Here is a 15,522-nt window from a genome sequence, read left to right on the forward strand (position 1 = left end):
TGCCCACTGCATTAACCTCTCACCCCATGAAGAAATCCCTGTGTAAGCCATAAACTGCCACAGAAGTTCTGCAAAGAAGCCTGCTCAGGGCTAATTGCTGCCTTGATGTTGTGTTGAGGTACTCCTCCAGAAGGATCAGAAAGTGATATCTGAGAAAGGATCTTACCAAGCTCTATGTTCTGGGATGTATCAGCTGTGTGCAACGCTGCCTCCTTGCCAGGTTTTAAGGTCCCATTAATTGGCATTCCTTTAACATAGAACTCGAGTTCACAGGGTAGCAGGTTACAGATTACCACTGTTGGCAGTAGGTAAATAGTATGGCCAGGCTGTCTGAAAATCTGTTTAGCACTGTCAGAAAATATGTTGGAAGGCATGTAATCTGGATAATTTTCTTTCTTTATAGCCACACAAAACCTGTGAAGGTAGATGTGAGAAGAATTCAATGAACTCAATAGGACAACTGAACCCAGCTTTGTGAATTACACTAAATCCCACAACTTCAGGACTGACAGCAAAACCAGCATTTAGAAAAAACAGCTTATAGGAAAATAATGAGGTGTTAATTACCTGAAAAATCTGCTATTTTCAGACTCCATTGAATGACACTCTCGCTTGCTGCTACAAACTTCTGCTGTCTTCTGCACATTTGTCCAATGAATTGGAGCCTTACAGAAAAAAACCCCCATTCCTTTTGGCCTGGCTTGCAAACGCCAAGAGGTAAGATGCAGTGGAATAGCAAAGGAATCTCCTGGCATAACTGCTGGAAGAACTACAGGTTCTGTAACCAGAGGAGCACACAGACCCTTTACTGAAAAGCATCATGTTTTCACATAGCAAGTCTCAAGTTTTTGAAGCAACCCATCTCAGTTTAACATGAAACAATTGCTATGTATATTTTAAACACCAACCCATTGCTTTAAGCCCTGTTAGCAAGCTGGCAACAGACAAACGGGAAACTGTAAACAATTCCAATTCTTTTTCCTCAGATGCTTTAGAGAAAATGCTTATTTCAAAAGTACCTGATTCATTACATTTGGGTACACTACCAGCATATCACTGCATTTCTATACTATACTTTTAGTTCTTACCAGAACCTCAGCTTTCCCTGTTTACCTGAACAATAAGCAAAAATCCTACAGGCTTCTCCAGCTTACCCTACTGATCACTTTCTTCTAAATATGACCCATTTCCCCTCCAGAAACATCTGCTTTGCTGTCAGTCGTTAGGGGCAGCAGTGAATCTTCTTGGGGAGGAAGCTAAGGACTCCTCACACACAGTGTGGGAGGAGAGCATCCCACTTACTGTCAGGAGCAGAAGGACTGTCCAGCCTTAGTTCCATGGGTGTTTCCAGCTTGTTCCTCACAATCAAGGCTGAGCGCACCGTTATCACCTTCCGAGCGCTGCCTTCCATGGTCACTTCAAATACCACACGAACTGGAGGCAATGAAGAAAACTGGAAGATAATTAAAAGCATTAAAAAGCTCAGGTAATGATTACATCTAGAAGAGGGACACCTTGATTCTGAAGTTGGAACTGCTGGAGTTAAAATTTGCCAACTGAGTCTATGTGCAGCACCTACGGGATATGGGGGTGCATAATAATGATTTGTAATCCTGGGTGTCCTCCTCAAAAGACAATGAATTAACTATGGAAAAAAACAATTCTAAATACTAACTCCCTTACTGTTCTTAAAATGATGCAAGTTCAAATGAAACTAACACAGATCCTAAAAGAACACTTTATACACTCATACTTTATATACAGTATTTTATAAATTCATGGAGTTTGAATTCCAAGCCTCATATAATCAACATGCATCATTCCTCTCTGTTAAAACTGAAGATATCTTAAAATATACCTATTTCCTTAGCTGCCTTTCTACTATGGTGTTTTACCTCCTACATTACACAAAGTCATCACTGACACTGAGCCTGTAAACCAGATTTTACATAGGCTCACATATTAGAGTTTAGACCCACTTCTAAGTTATGTTATATACTTGTGATTTGAAAAATAATTTTTGTTTGCCTGACTTCTGTTTCCTTTCTATTGAGAAGGTTCTAGAAGAACGGAAAAAACACCTCATTTTTAGAATTATGTAATCTTATTTAAGTAGTTCTTAAAAAAATTAAAATATATACTCACATAGACTTGTGGATGTATTATATTTGTTCTGCTTATTGGGCTTCCAAGCTGGGAGAAAAGTGAAGAAGAACACAAAAGCTGATCAACTTTTAAGGTATCACTCTCAGTTGTAGTACAAAGCATTAGTGCAGAAAAGTAAACTACCTTCATCACTTTGTGTTTCTGATCTTCAGTACAGCTTGGAAAACATTTCAGAGCTCTATTAGCAAAACCTGTTTGTAATACTGTTCTAAGAAATGAAGCTGAGGGAAGTTCTGTTAAAAAAAAGAAAGCTCTGGAAGCATCCTTTTCCTTCAAAAATGAAGATACAGAGAGAGCCAATGCTTTTTAAGCTCCTATATAAAAACATAAGAAAATATTGAAGACTGCTGGCTCTTCTCAGCAGTAGCAAGAGACAGATTTTAATTCTGGTTTATATGACAAATATCTCAACTTCCAATTTCTCCAGTACACAGGAATTTTCAGTAGCCTAATCTCAAAACTTAACCAGTTTTGAAATCCTCAAGACCATTTTTATCATTGACCCTCAACCACCTACTACCAGCCTGCTGATTATTACTACTGCATTGTTCCTGCCTGACAAGTATGTTTTCTCTAAGCAGCCACATATTTCAACAATTTCTAAGCTTGCAGGAAATTGTCAGTGTTGTTTATTTTAAGTAAATTAAACAAATGAAAAGCATTCCTGCAACAGAAAAAATAAAAATTGCTGCTGACATGCTGTGCTCATTTCAAGCTTGATCTCCAGGATCCCATCACACTGTCACTGATGTATTAATTCTGCCACTGGAAGCTCTGACTCCTAAGCACAGACTCACTGCTTACTGTGTCTGTTGTGCATAAAACTTGGGAATTAAGCAGCTCCAAACTCTCCAATCCAAGCTAACTGGAAAGGGGACAATCTCATACAGCAGCTGCTTTAAGATCAAAATCTCCAAGATGACTCTCAAGTGACACAGATCACTTACAGTGGAAGAGGATGAGTTCTTATCTGGTGCAGCATATCGGAAAAATGTCCCAACTTTGTCTACAGAAACTGGACTGACTTCTTCCCAGCCATTTACTCTCACTTGCAGTTGATGAATTCTTAGATCATGTGTGTGCCTATGAGGTCAGATCAGGTTAAATTACTTTTAACATTATATACATATATATACATATATATACAGTTACTTTTAACATTATTTAACGTTATATAACTTTAAATTACTTTTAACATTATATAAAGGTCAAACAGTCCAAACCAACAACATCCTCTGGATTCTGAAAAACTAATTGCACTGAAGAGTTAAAAAAAGTTTCAAGTTTTTACATTTCATGGGTAGTGACAGACCTGATTTTATGTCTGTTCAATTGTTCAGCCTTCTCTAATGAACAAACAGAAGTACAGATACACCATACGAGCAAAATCAAAAGCAGGCTACCTGTCTGTTAACAAATTATTCTGGTGCTTAGCATTGGTAATACTCAACAAATGCCTCCCCAGGCATACAATTTGCAACTGAGGCCCTTATATCTTTCCAAAAAGCTTATCATGATTCAACACACACCTAGGGAAGACTGCAACCCTTGCTGCTTACTAGACAACTGATAATTTCACTCTATATATGAATTTAAAACTTTCAAAGTAGAACACTACCAGCATATTTAAAAACATATCCAATTTTTCTTCAATATCTGCTGTGTCCTCCCAACAGTGATCCCATGTGTTCCATTTGAGTGTGTCAAAACATAACCCAGAGCCTGATCCCTTCACCTGTGTCTGAGCTTCCCTCTGGCTTCAAATTCAAATGGAACCTCTTCCCCTGTGATAACTTCTTGCCACTCACTGACATTATGGGCATCATCCAGCAATGTCCCATTTTCCTCAGGAACAACACCTGGACTCCCACTGTGAGACAGTGCAGCCCTGTGAAGAGAAAGACATCTTACACACCAACAAAATAACTAAACCAATTCAGGTGCTTTCTAGTGAGTCTCACTCTACATAGAGGTCCTGCAGTAACATACACATCATGAATGTATAGGACCACTTTTCAGATACTCTTGGGCCTCTTGAAAAAACAATCTTTTTGTTAGTAGTAAAAGTATCTCATTATCAAAGCAAAGGGTCTTAACTAAGAGAGACTGGGAGTTGCCTTTGTTTCTCTGTAGGAAAATGAAAGCACTGAAAACAAGATCAGGGTTTGGCTGACATGTCAGAGAAGCCAGACAAATATTGTCAGAGAGATCCCACAGCAGCTTCTTACCGGGTGGGTGTTGTGGTCAGGGTAGCAAACCAGAGTGTGCATCCAGTGTGATTTCTAAGGGCAAATGGCACAAATGGCTGCCTGCGTTTTGGAGTCTTCATTTCAGCTGTAACACAGAGTAAAAAATTGTCTAAGTGCTTATGAGAAAGGCAGGAATAAAATATTAATGTACAAGGAGACTCAATGGCCGGAGAACCACAGCCTGCACTAACTAAAGAAAACAGCCCAAAGAAACAGGATAACAGATCACTACAGACATTTTAAAATGTATTAACTATATTATAGAAATGGTACAAATCAAAGTCTTCCCCATTCAGTCCACCCAGGGACTGAGATTAACCTGCAAGTTCTTTTGTTTCATATAAAGTCCCATAAAATGCAAAGTCTCCAGTTATAATGACACACTGAAAAACCCAGTCATAGAATCAGTAACTTTTCATGTACATCCAAATGCTAATGAAGTATTAAACACATACTTATTTATAATTAAGATCTATGCTCTAATTAATGCAATGAATATAGAATTATCTGGCACACTCTTTAAATGGGACTTGCATCCTCAAAAACTGAAGAAGTTGAAATATTTCCCCATACAGGATCAAGTCATCTTCCATACTACAGGACATCCTATCTGTGAAAATACTTACTGTGTCTGGATAGAAAAAAAGCCCTGTCAAGTTCCAGTAACTACTTAAAAAGGAAGAAAAATGGCTGCTCCCTAAGTACATGTTTTTTGTATGAGAGAAGTAGAAAAAAGGTGCACGTAATAAATCAGCTGCCTAAAGAAACATAAGAGAAATTAAACCTATTCCATGGAATTTTGCACTAACTCCCATTCATCCCATTAGCACATGCATCTAAGATTAACTGCAGCACAGGCTGACACAGGCAAGAAGGGAAAATGCAGGGTGGGTAAAGAAGTTTTTGATGATCATATACAGATTTTTTCCAAATCAATGACAACAAATTACTATATGCAATAATTTCAGTGGTGACTTATACCTGACCTGTCCACTGCTTACAGAGAAAGTTATTTCCAGCTAAATGGCAAAAAGATGAAATTCTGGAAAATTAAAATGGATATTTGCCAACTGCAAATAAAACAATCTTTAGTGTTGAGCTAGACTTCATACAATTTTTTTGCTAGCTCAGATTGTACAGAATTACAGACCAGAAGCCAAATGTGCTTTCAGTCTGGCATTTCATCAATTGCCAGTTTATTTTGAGACTTTAAAAAGTAATTTTTGGGACTATGGCCTGATTTTCAAAAGATGATGCAGAAGTGACATTCTGAGGCTATTGCATTCAAGCAATTCACTTAGCCATTCAGTTGCAACATCCACCAAAAGCTAAGCAATAAATATTAAGAGGTTTTGGTTTTTTCACAAAAAAAACCTTCCTTAAGAATATCTCAGAAAAATAAATCCTACCATTTTCTGGTTTTCAGTTGTCTTTTTCCTAAACATCTATGAACAGTCTGCAACCACTCAGATAAAATGTTACTAAGGAGCAGTGTGAATGGGTCACAGATGTAGATTTATAGAAAGCTTTCTCTCCTCCAGTTCAGCAGTAGTAGTAGTAACATATTTACCAAGTGTGCTGTTTTCTCTTCCATAATGCCAAAAATCTTAAAAAATAAAGATTTAAAAAAAAATAATCTTAAACTGTGGAGCTTTGACCAAAAACTCTACTGTCAAATACAAAACAAATTAAAAGGGTATTTATTGGAAACACTTTACTTTATAAGGCTTATTGAAAACAGATTGTTCTTTCTGAAAGCATCTTAAGATAGCTAAATATACATGCTGAATCAAGCACAGGTATGAACATTGAACATACTACTGGATTTTTTTAGAATATAAAATAAAGACTCCTGTAACTACATTATGTTATTTTTAATCACCCAATGTTGTCTCTCTATAAAATGTACATTGAAGAGTCAATAATTTATATAACCTTGCTGAAAAAGACAACCTTCCTACACAGGGTTAGTTATTAGTTATACTTCTTTCTTCTATCCTTGAAGTGCCCAGAGAGGAACATAACAGAGAGGATGAAACACTCTGTTATGCACCTTAAAAGTAATGTAGCTGTTGTTTGTTTGGAGCTTCTGTTTACTTGTTAGTTTGAAACAGAGGCCAATCTACTAGCAAGTCACACAGAAAACACAGTATTTATTTATTTATTGTACAAGAACCCTCTAAAGAAGAAAACCCCCTTTTTATCTCTCTCTGCTATACAGTACCTCTAGCATAGATCTGATGCTCTAGGTTAGTCAAACTGGCTGTACTCCTAGTTCTAAGGTAGACAAGAGGAAGGCCTGGCAGACAGGAAAGACAAAGTTAGCAGGAAAGAAAAAACACATAAATAAAGGAAGATTCTTCCCCATCATGCATCAGGAAAGATCCAGGCAATTGGCAACATGCAATCAGAGTACCAGGCTACACATTTGCTTACACTAAGATGGCACCTGAATTGTTAAAATGTCTTCCAGAAGTAACACTGGAAGCTGAAAAGCTGGAAAGACCTGCCACACATCAAGAGCTATGACTGAGAGAGTTGTTTCACAAATCTAACAGCATTATTTTCTGGAAATTCAGATTGTTAGGTCTTTGGGGGTACAGAAAGAGGAAAACCACTTCTCTACTGTCCACACCTTAACCTCAGTATTTTTATTTAACCTTTCACAGGGCAGTTACTCATTAGCTGAGCAAGCCTGACAAAAAAAGGAAGCAGAACTGACAGTTCAAAGTTCTCACTCAAAGCTAAGTAGCCAGAAAGTCTTTTGTTTTCAAAGAACTTAGCAGAAAATAGCATTTCTGTCTTTTTTGCCAAATGAGGACCAAATGCATATGTTTGCAACACATTAGACAGGTGACTGTGTGTGTGTCAGCCAATGAAGTTTCAAATAGTGCAATTAAAGAGTATCATACTCTGCCCAAAACATGGTGGATCCACCGAAGAACCCATCCAGTCTTCTGAGCTGACCACACTCACTTCTTCCTCCTGCTTACAGTAATCTTCCATCCATGACTGCTTGGTACATGTGTATTGTTCTGCAGGAACAGAAGCACAGACAGCACATGTCTCCAATGAGGCAGTAAACAAAGTCATTGAAAAGTATGTTAAATTCATAAAGTAACTTCATTTTAATGGCAAAAGTTTTTTTTTCACTGCATTTTCTGTGAGCCTCTTAGAAAGGACAAAAACCAGCTCATGAAATCACAGCAGTCTCTTCAAAAAGTCATGGGTTTTATATTAAGATTTTTTTTTTTAACCATCAGTAGAATTGCATGTTCTTAAGATATTTCTGTGGAAATGTCAGAGGTCTCCCTGAGGAGGCAACTAAACCAAAACATTTCCATGGGAGAAGCAGTTTCTAACTTTTTTTTTTCCTATTTAAGAGTTACACACACATTCTTGCAAAAATATCAAGACACCAATGGTGTCCTCTGGCACAGAAACTGGCCTTACTGCTTGTTATCAGTAGTATTAAAAAGCATTAGGGGAACTCTTAGGAAATTATTTGCAATTTTTCCTACCACCTCAGCTCCCCTTTCTGACAACCCCAAAGGCCTCGCAGGAGAAAGAAATGAATATTCAAGAAACAAGAAAGGTTCTTCTATGACATTTGCATACTCAGCCATTTACTTCTATCACAACCACCAAATTATTGAGATTAACACACAGAATAAGCAACAATATTTCTGGGAAATGTACACAGTCTCATAACACAGAAGCCTACATGAAGTTTGAGTTACTGATAAAACAAAATATTTTGGTTTCCTGAGATGGGTACTGACAGCTCAGGTTTTCAGAGACTGCAGAACTGAAATGAGCAGCTTCCCACTACACTTGTCAACGTACTAAAAAATTATGAGCTTTTAAAACGTTTTAAAGTACTGTATGGAAAGCTTTAGATGAAAGCCTGTTTCTGATTAAAAATAAATTTCACGTAACATATGAATTTGATAGAATTCACATGACAGGAGAAAGAATTCCTCCTGACCTCTAAACTACGTAGCTCATGTCATTACAATTTCACAGATTCTGATAAAATACAGGCTGCCTAAATGCACACCTGTGTGTAACACCATGGGAAGTGTCCAGGGACTGGTGCCAAATCTCCTTCTCTCCACCTATTCCCAACAGGACTCAATTAGAGGTGTCTGTCACTTGCAGCACACTGAGACTCTGCTGCCTCATCCTGCTCTCAGGGAACACTCCCACATACCTAAGAAGACAGAGGTAATGTTTATATCCAAACGGTGTTTAGCCTTGACTTCCAGCTTCAGCCGGGAGGGGTGGAGCCGGCTGGCAGCTTGTTGTTGCCAGGAGACTGAGCAGGGCCACGGCTCAATAAATGGCTCCCAGCCTGGGAACAAACAGAAATCCTGTGTCACACAGAGGCCACACTGCAATGCTATTTACATACCGAAGTATTCAGTAATTCAGCTTTAGTAACTTTCTTTGCTTTCAATCTGTTTTCAAGATTTCTAAGACTAGATTTCTAAAACTAGTGTTTTCTAAGTGTTTCTCATTGTGGCACTGACACTGATGAGAGTCTGAAAGTGTTCAGGTCATTGGTTCAGGATGGAAGTTCTATCTGTGAGAAGCATTTGGCCATCTGCACTGAGCAGGGGCTTTGGACCTGGTGTGTGGGTCCATACCCTGCTGTCAGAGCTTGGTGGAGCCCTCTGTGATCACCCCTAACTGCACACAGTTCTGTCTTTTCTGCCAGGATGGATGATCCATCACTCCTTCTGGATGACTCCAAGCTTCTGCTGGAGCTCACTGCATGCTGCTTTTCTGATGTGGCAAGATAGCTCAGCAAGGTGTGCTTGGTGAGCAGTTCTCTGTCCATCTCTTGGTTGTTTTCACCAAACCAGTCTGTTTTCCTTTGAGAACCCTGGGGATTCTTCAGAGGACTGCAGGATGCTCTTGTTAATGTGTTGCCAAAGTGCCTCAGGAGAGGGATGATGTACAAGTCCAGTTTGAAGGTTTCCCTGGAAGCTGTCTCTCACTGCATCTTTCTGAAGATTAAGTTTGAGCCTCTTCCTTGGGATGCCACCCCTCTTAGGGTTGGGCTTAAAGCAGAGGGTAAGTTTGCAAGGCACAAGGTGGTGATCTGACATTCTGCACTGGGCATTGCTCAGGTCTGATGCACATTGCCAACATTCTAAGACTAGATGTCATTTACTAGCTAATACTAGTATTAGCTAATACTAGTAAATGAGTAGCTAATAGACTTCACTAGCTAATACTACTGGCTCCAGCTCTTCCATCTGAACCAGTGGATACTATGATGCAGGGTCTTGAAGAAACATCTTTATTCCCACAGAAGTATTAGAAGCTAATTACAGCTTCATACTGAAGCTAATCTAGAAATAAGTTATCTGACAGCTTTGAAAATTACTTTGTTGCAGTTGAGCTCTCTACTTTCCACATCCCTCTCTCTGATACCAAGTTATGGTGTCATGTTTAGGATTACATGTTCACACACAAAAGTCAACCTTTCATATTCCCTTAGAAGTATTTCACATTGGGTGAATTTCAGGTTGCTGTAGCAGGCAAGGCTGGCTTGCTAAACTAAAATAAAGAATACACCACCCCTCCAGTATCTCACCTGAAAGCTCACGATTGTAATAATCTCCAGAGAGGGTAAAATGAGCATAACCTTCAGGGCTGGCTCTCAAATGTTGGAGAAAATTCAAACCTGCAAAAAAAGTGAATGTTATAATGCAAAACAACTGAGTCTCATCATTTTGTGAACTGTAAGTAAGCAGTGTCTTGTCTTTTAAACTGAAATAGTACAAAAAGTATATCATAATACTCTGCAAATAACATTTACAGCCAGACAGTCTTTACAACAGGGAGTTCTGCTCAGGACAGATTCCATTTATTCTGATGGATAAAGGGGAAACCAGAATCTTAACCCTAAAATCTAATCTTCCTAGACACAAAACTTAAACCAAACAAAATCTAGAAATAAGAAACAAAGAATCCAAAAAAACCTCCCCAATCTCCACACAACAACAATCACCACCAAAACTGCCAGCTGAAACTTCACAAGTCCTAGCAACCTAGAGCATGGTGCTGAAAACACAGAGTACCCACAATAATTTTCTGCAACACTTTCAGCAGAACAAGATACTCACGTGAAAAGGTTAACTCAGCAAGAGGAACATCACAGTCCATGCAGTCATCAATAAAGCAAATGCATACACTTTCTGCTTTAATTTCCACTCCAGAGATGAACTGAAAAGGCACAATCCCCTGGCTGTCTCGACCAGAAGAGGTCAGGGAAGCTGATTTCAAAGGTTCAGCATTCTTAAATAACCAACTTGCTGCTTTTTTCAAGTCACCTTAGATAAAAGGAAACAACCAATCATCATCTGCTTTCTCAATGAAATGTACTTATTTAAAAGCATACAGAAACAAACTAAATCCCTCTACCCTAAGAGTGTAACAAGACACCAACAGTACCCTGAATGAATTCTACTTAAAAAACACAAATATGTAAGATTATGAATACATTGGTATTTTCTAAGAATAAGAAATGTTTTGAAGTTTGCAGATCAAGTGGCAACATAACAGAAATCTATATTAATTCTGTGAATGCCTATTCAGGAGGTGAAAACCATGAGGGTGCTGAAGAATCACATTTCAGAGCTTCATCTTCTCATGTACTGCACACAGCAAAGGATAACAGCAAGCAAGAGATACACCATAAAAGAAAATACTAAGAAAATACCAAGGCAAAGCTCCCAGAAGAATACACTGAGACACCCCACACAACTTCTCCAAAGGCAAGAAGAATCTTTGAGGGATGGGTTCTACACAGTAGGACAAGAGACTAATGAGAATACTGAAGACTATAAACCAACACAGAGCCAAAGTGAAGAAGAAAGGGAAATACAGCATCAGCTACCTTGCAGTCTGAAAGATTTTACTTAAGAGCAAGTTAGGCAACATGAACAATCTGCAGGACCAACAAAGAATATCTGAAGTCACCTTGGCAGATCAGAAGAGCTCTGTGACAGTCATCCACACTGAACCCCAGCTCCTGGAGGCGAGCCAGCTGCACCTCTGTAATGAACAGTTAACCAGTTACAAACCTTTGACAGGTATCTATCAGAAAATCAAAAACATTATCCAAAAATATTACCAGAAAATCTTTGTTGCTATAGATATAAAATGGCTTCACTCCAACAGATTAAAACGTACCAAGAACAGGATCCAACCCACGTTTGGCTATCTCTCTGGTTTCATGTGTCAAAGAGGAAGTCTCATTCACCACTGTTAAACTGGAAGGACTAGCAGTGTTTTCAGCAACAGAGAGAGTTGAGTCAGGCAAAGCTGCACTGGTCTGCTGAGGAATTGACTTAGCAATTGCCAAGAACAGTTGAACATCATTGTATGACAGTCTGATATCCAGTGCTTGCAACTGAATCTAAATGAAAAGTTAACATAAGATTCAGTTACCCTTTTCTACATACTTTTCTTGTATACTTTGGATATTAACAAAGCTTTCCCAAAAGAAGACAAAATTTAGTATTAAAATCTAACAAGCACACTGCTTTAAAGCTCCAGTAATAAAATTACCAAACTTGCTATTATTTACTAAACACCAAAAGCATTACAAGCACATACTAGAGGGAGGAAAATTTTCCTTTGGTATAATGGTAAAACAAAGTCTCTAAACACTAATAATGAGATATAGAAAATAAACCTTTTTCTTTCAGTTATTAGTAACTAATATGTCTACATTATCAGCCAATGTTCCAACGTTTTTTCCTACTATTAACTTCTATAACAAATCATTCCTTTGTTAACAGTAAAAGCACTTTCTGCAGGCTTGCTTCATTGCCTTTTCCACTTTAATAAACATTTATGTTATTCTTTTCTTCCACATGTGAAAGCATTCTGTTGAGTCCTTCAGCATAAAAACGTAGTGCAAACTCAATCTTGTGTTCCCTATTGCACAGCTTTTTTCAGGCCTTCAATATTACCTCTAGAATAGGAGGAAAATCTTCACTATTGAAAGCATCCAACAGTCCTGAACCACTTGAGTAGGAGGCATTCCCAACAAGTTCCACCTGAATTTGTACTGGGTCAATGATTGACAGTGCAGTCTCTTGCTCATTCCCCAACCGGCATGAAAAAACCTAAAAATTAAAAATGGGTTAAAACAAATTAGGAGCCAAGAGAAGAGGCCTGGCAAGAATCTCAAAATCAAAGGCCAGTTTGTGACTCAAAGCTAGATTAGTAACATTTTAAGATTATAAAAAAATGTTTCAGTGTCTTAACAGAAACAATATAAAACTATTCTTAAAATTGAGGTAGAATAAGAGCATCTGATGAGGAACTAACAGGCTTGAAAAATCAGTTGTAGATACTACTCTGCAGATATTTATAGTAAGTTATCTTTGCAAGCTCCTCTCTAGTTTTAGATACTTCACAAGACAAAATTTCTTCTGTCTTACCTCAATGCCAAACAAACTACCAGAGAAAGGACGGTCCAACAGCTTGGGCTTGTAAGTGAGAACTGTAGTGCCCTTCAAAATGATTGCATTGGTATCAGAACAAGACATGTCTTCCACGACCACAAATTCAGTTCCTTAACAAAACAAAGTGACAGATAAGCCACATGGCAACTGGAAATACCATCCATGTATCTGAAGCATTTGCAGGTTTCTTGATTTTCTGTCCTTCAAAGGACCTGGTTTTTTTCCACTAGCATGTGCCTTTTAATCAGAAAATCTCCTAAGAGAGCAGCAGAGAATTCATTTACCTGTCACATTAACCTTGACTTCCAGTTGTTTTTCTGCAGACACCCGGAGTGAGGAACGTTTGGTAACCACTCCACTTTTCACTGCTTTTGGAACTACAGCTGTCTCACTGCTCTGAGGGCGCTGCCGGCAGGAGTGGTGAGTTTCTCTCTTCTTGGTATCCCCAGGAGTAGATAAAAAGTCATGAACAAGTAACAACCAGTCAAATATCAGAAATACACGAAGGTTGTTCAGGACAACTGTGAAACTGGAGGAATCCTTAGTAGACCTTTTAAGAAGAGAGAAGCACACATATGAACTTCACATATTGCATACTTTTAAAATGATGTGGAAAACTACCAGTATCTATAAAGTAAGAACCATATGGAACTTTACAGGAATACACTTAGTTTAAAGAGTGTCTGGCCTTTGAAATATATATACATATATATATTTTAAGAGATTGAATTTCATCAATTTGCTGTACTCATGGAAACCAGATCTTAACTGTGTGAATGCTAAACTGTAATGATACAAAAGATTAATTGAAAAACTGTGTAACAAGAAGCTAACTTAAAAAAGCCCCTTTAGTATATTTAGATTGTTGATACTAATTTGCAAAGTCTCAAATTTTAAAGCTGGTATTTTTATTATTATTTTACATCTGTTCAGTATCAAACCTAACATACTGCGTGTGAAATTCAGACCTGGCTCCACATCCCTCTAGAAGATTAGACATACAATGTGTTTCCTCTCACACCCTGACAACATTTTGCAGCACAGGAAGCTTCTTTGTCATTCAGGAAAAATGCCAGCCTTGCTGAACTTTTAGCATCACATCTTGCATATCTGGCTAAAAGGGATAAAATTGTTTGGCTTTGTGATCTGGAATACCAATTATATTTGGTCATGCTAACTGGAAAATAATCTAAGTGCTTAAATACCATGAAACAGTTTTATATCCAGCACATTTTGAACTATAAAATCTCCAAAGAGCCATAACTCCTTTGTGAGAAGCAGCCTGCCTGTACTGTTTCCAACAGCAAAAGCCTTTAACCCTCCCTGGCTCTCCAGGATATTTCCAAAAGGCACGAGCCAGTATAACACTATCACTGAGCTCAGCAAAAGCTCACATCTAGTGCCAAGGATGCTCTCACCAGTAAAAACAGAACACATGCTTATGTGGCTGAAATTTAAAAGCACAACAGTTGGGAAGAAGATTCCTGAAACTATCACTCATAAATCAGATATAGCTACACAGTGCAAACTTGCCTCCAATATAGGCAAACACCAGACCAACAGTTATAGAAAAAACAGTTTCTCTTTTTTTTAATATATTGCACGTTTAAATATTAAATTGAATTTTAAAAAGGCACTGTGATGTCTCTCTAAGCATTTGAAAGAGATTTAGATCAAAACCAAACAAAGTAAGAGGGAACAGAGAAGAAAATGTAGAAACTCTGTGAAAGAGGTGCCATTTCTGTACTACTGCTTCTCTCAGTAAGACAAGTGTGACACCTACTGGAAAGCAGCTTTTGTGCAACATTCACTAAAAATTCTAGAATATGGTTTTATGCCAAGATACAATAAGCCAGCCTTATGAAGCTACAAGCACTACTGATTTTGGTAAGTCAGAACTTAATCTGACACATTACACCTTCAATTCTAAACTTTTCTTACTGCAACAGAATGGCACGAAAAAAGAAACTTGAAAAGTGCAGTTAATTACTAATTGCAGATTTTAAACTATCAGGTATGGCTGACCACTCCATCTTCAGATGGAAAAACAATGCCATCAGTCTACATGAAGAACAGCTCTGCTAAAAATAAATTCCAGGAGGACTAACCTGAAGTGTAATTCAATCTGGATTGCTCCTGGACTACTGGTGTTCTTTGATGACTGAAAGATGCAGTTGAAGACATTTGGCATGCCTGCAGCAGACTTCTGTCCTGCATAACGTGTGTCAAATGCCATCATGGAATGAGAAACCAAATTTACAGATTTTGTCCCATTAGAAGAGCTCTCAAAAAGCAACTTTGATTTCTTGAAATCAAACCTAGAAGAATAAAAAGCAAACCAATATATTTAAGAGTCTTGTAGATACTTCTAGAAGTCACTTGTTTTAAAAGCATACATAGCATGTTGCTGTATCTTTTATTTACATATTTTCTAAAACAGCTATAATCATATTTCATGTCACACAGATAGAAAGTAGATCTGTACTGCATGTAATATTTTCTGTTGATACAGAACCTTCTGAATTAAAAAAAAAACAAAAACAAACCAACACATCAGAAATCTGTTTTTTTAATATTACCTCTCATCATTTTCTTAATTAGAATATAATTTGTCTTGG

General features: G+C 37.9%; 1 protein-coding gene across 9 annotated transcripts in view; it reads right to left on the reverse strand.

Annotated features, from left to right (window-relative positions):
• Window positions 1-15,522, reverse strand: part of VPS13D (vacuolar protein sorting 13 homolog D) — an 89,449-nt gene that overhangs the window by 47,485 nt on the left and 26,442 nt on the right. For 5 of the 9 annotated variants that reach the window (XM_071766852.1, XM_071766854.1, XM_071766853.1 and 2 more), the window contains exons 30-47: window positions 15,013-15,222; window positions 13,189-13,454; window positions 12,881-13,014; window positions 12,407-12,562; window positions 11,622-11,847; window positions 11,409-11,483; window positions 10,553-10,759; window positions 10,021-10,110; window positions 8,629-8,769; window positions 7,328-7,450; window positions 6,640-6,714; window positions 4,395-4,500; window positions 3,902-4,054; window positions 3,114-3,249; window positions 2,146-2,193; window positions 1,303-1,453; window positions 568-778; window positions 167-414 (exon numbers count right to left, since the gene is read on the reverse strand). In XM_071766852.1, the coding sequence (XP_071622953.1) occupies window positions 167-414; window positions 568-778; window positions 1,303-1,453; window positions 2,146-2,193; window positions 3,114-3,249; window positions 3,902-4,054; window positions 4,395-4,500; window positions 6,640-6,714; window positions 7,328-7,450; window positions 8,629-8,769; window positions 10,021-10,110; window positions 10,553-10,759; window positions 11,409-11,483; window positions 11,622-11,847; window positions 12,407-12,562; window positions 12,881-13,014; window positions 13,189-13,454; window positions 15,013-15,222 (2,756 nt within the window). The remainder of the gene's footprint in view (window positions 1-166; window positions 415-567; window positions 779-1,302; window positions 1,454-2,145; window positions 2,194-3,113; window positions 3,250-3,901; window positions 4,055-4,394; window positions 4,501-6,639; window positions 6,715-7,327; window positions 7,451-8,628; window positions 8,770-10,020; window positions 10,111-10,552; window positions 10,760-11,408; window positions 11,484-11,621; window positions 11,848-12,406; window positions 12,563-12,880; window positions 13,015-13,188; window positions 13,455-15,012; window positions 15,223-15,522) is intronic. The other 4 variants (XM_071766856.1, XM_071766855.1, XM_071766859.1 and 1 more) reach the window with 2 other exon arrangements.

The sequence above is a fragment of the Heliangelus exortis genome, chromosome 23, assembly GCF_036169615.1.
Source record: "Heliangelus exortis chromosome 23, bHelExo1.hap1, whole genome shotgun sequence".
Classification (NCBI taxonomy): domain Eukaryota; kingdom Metazoa; phylum Chordata; class Aves; order Apodiformes; family Trochilidae; genus Heliangelus; species Heliangelus exortis.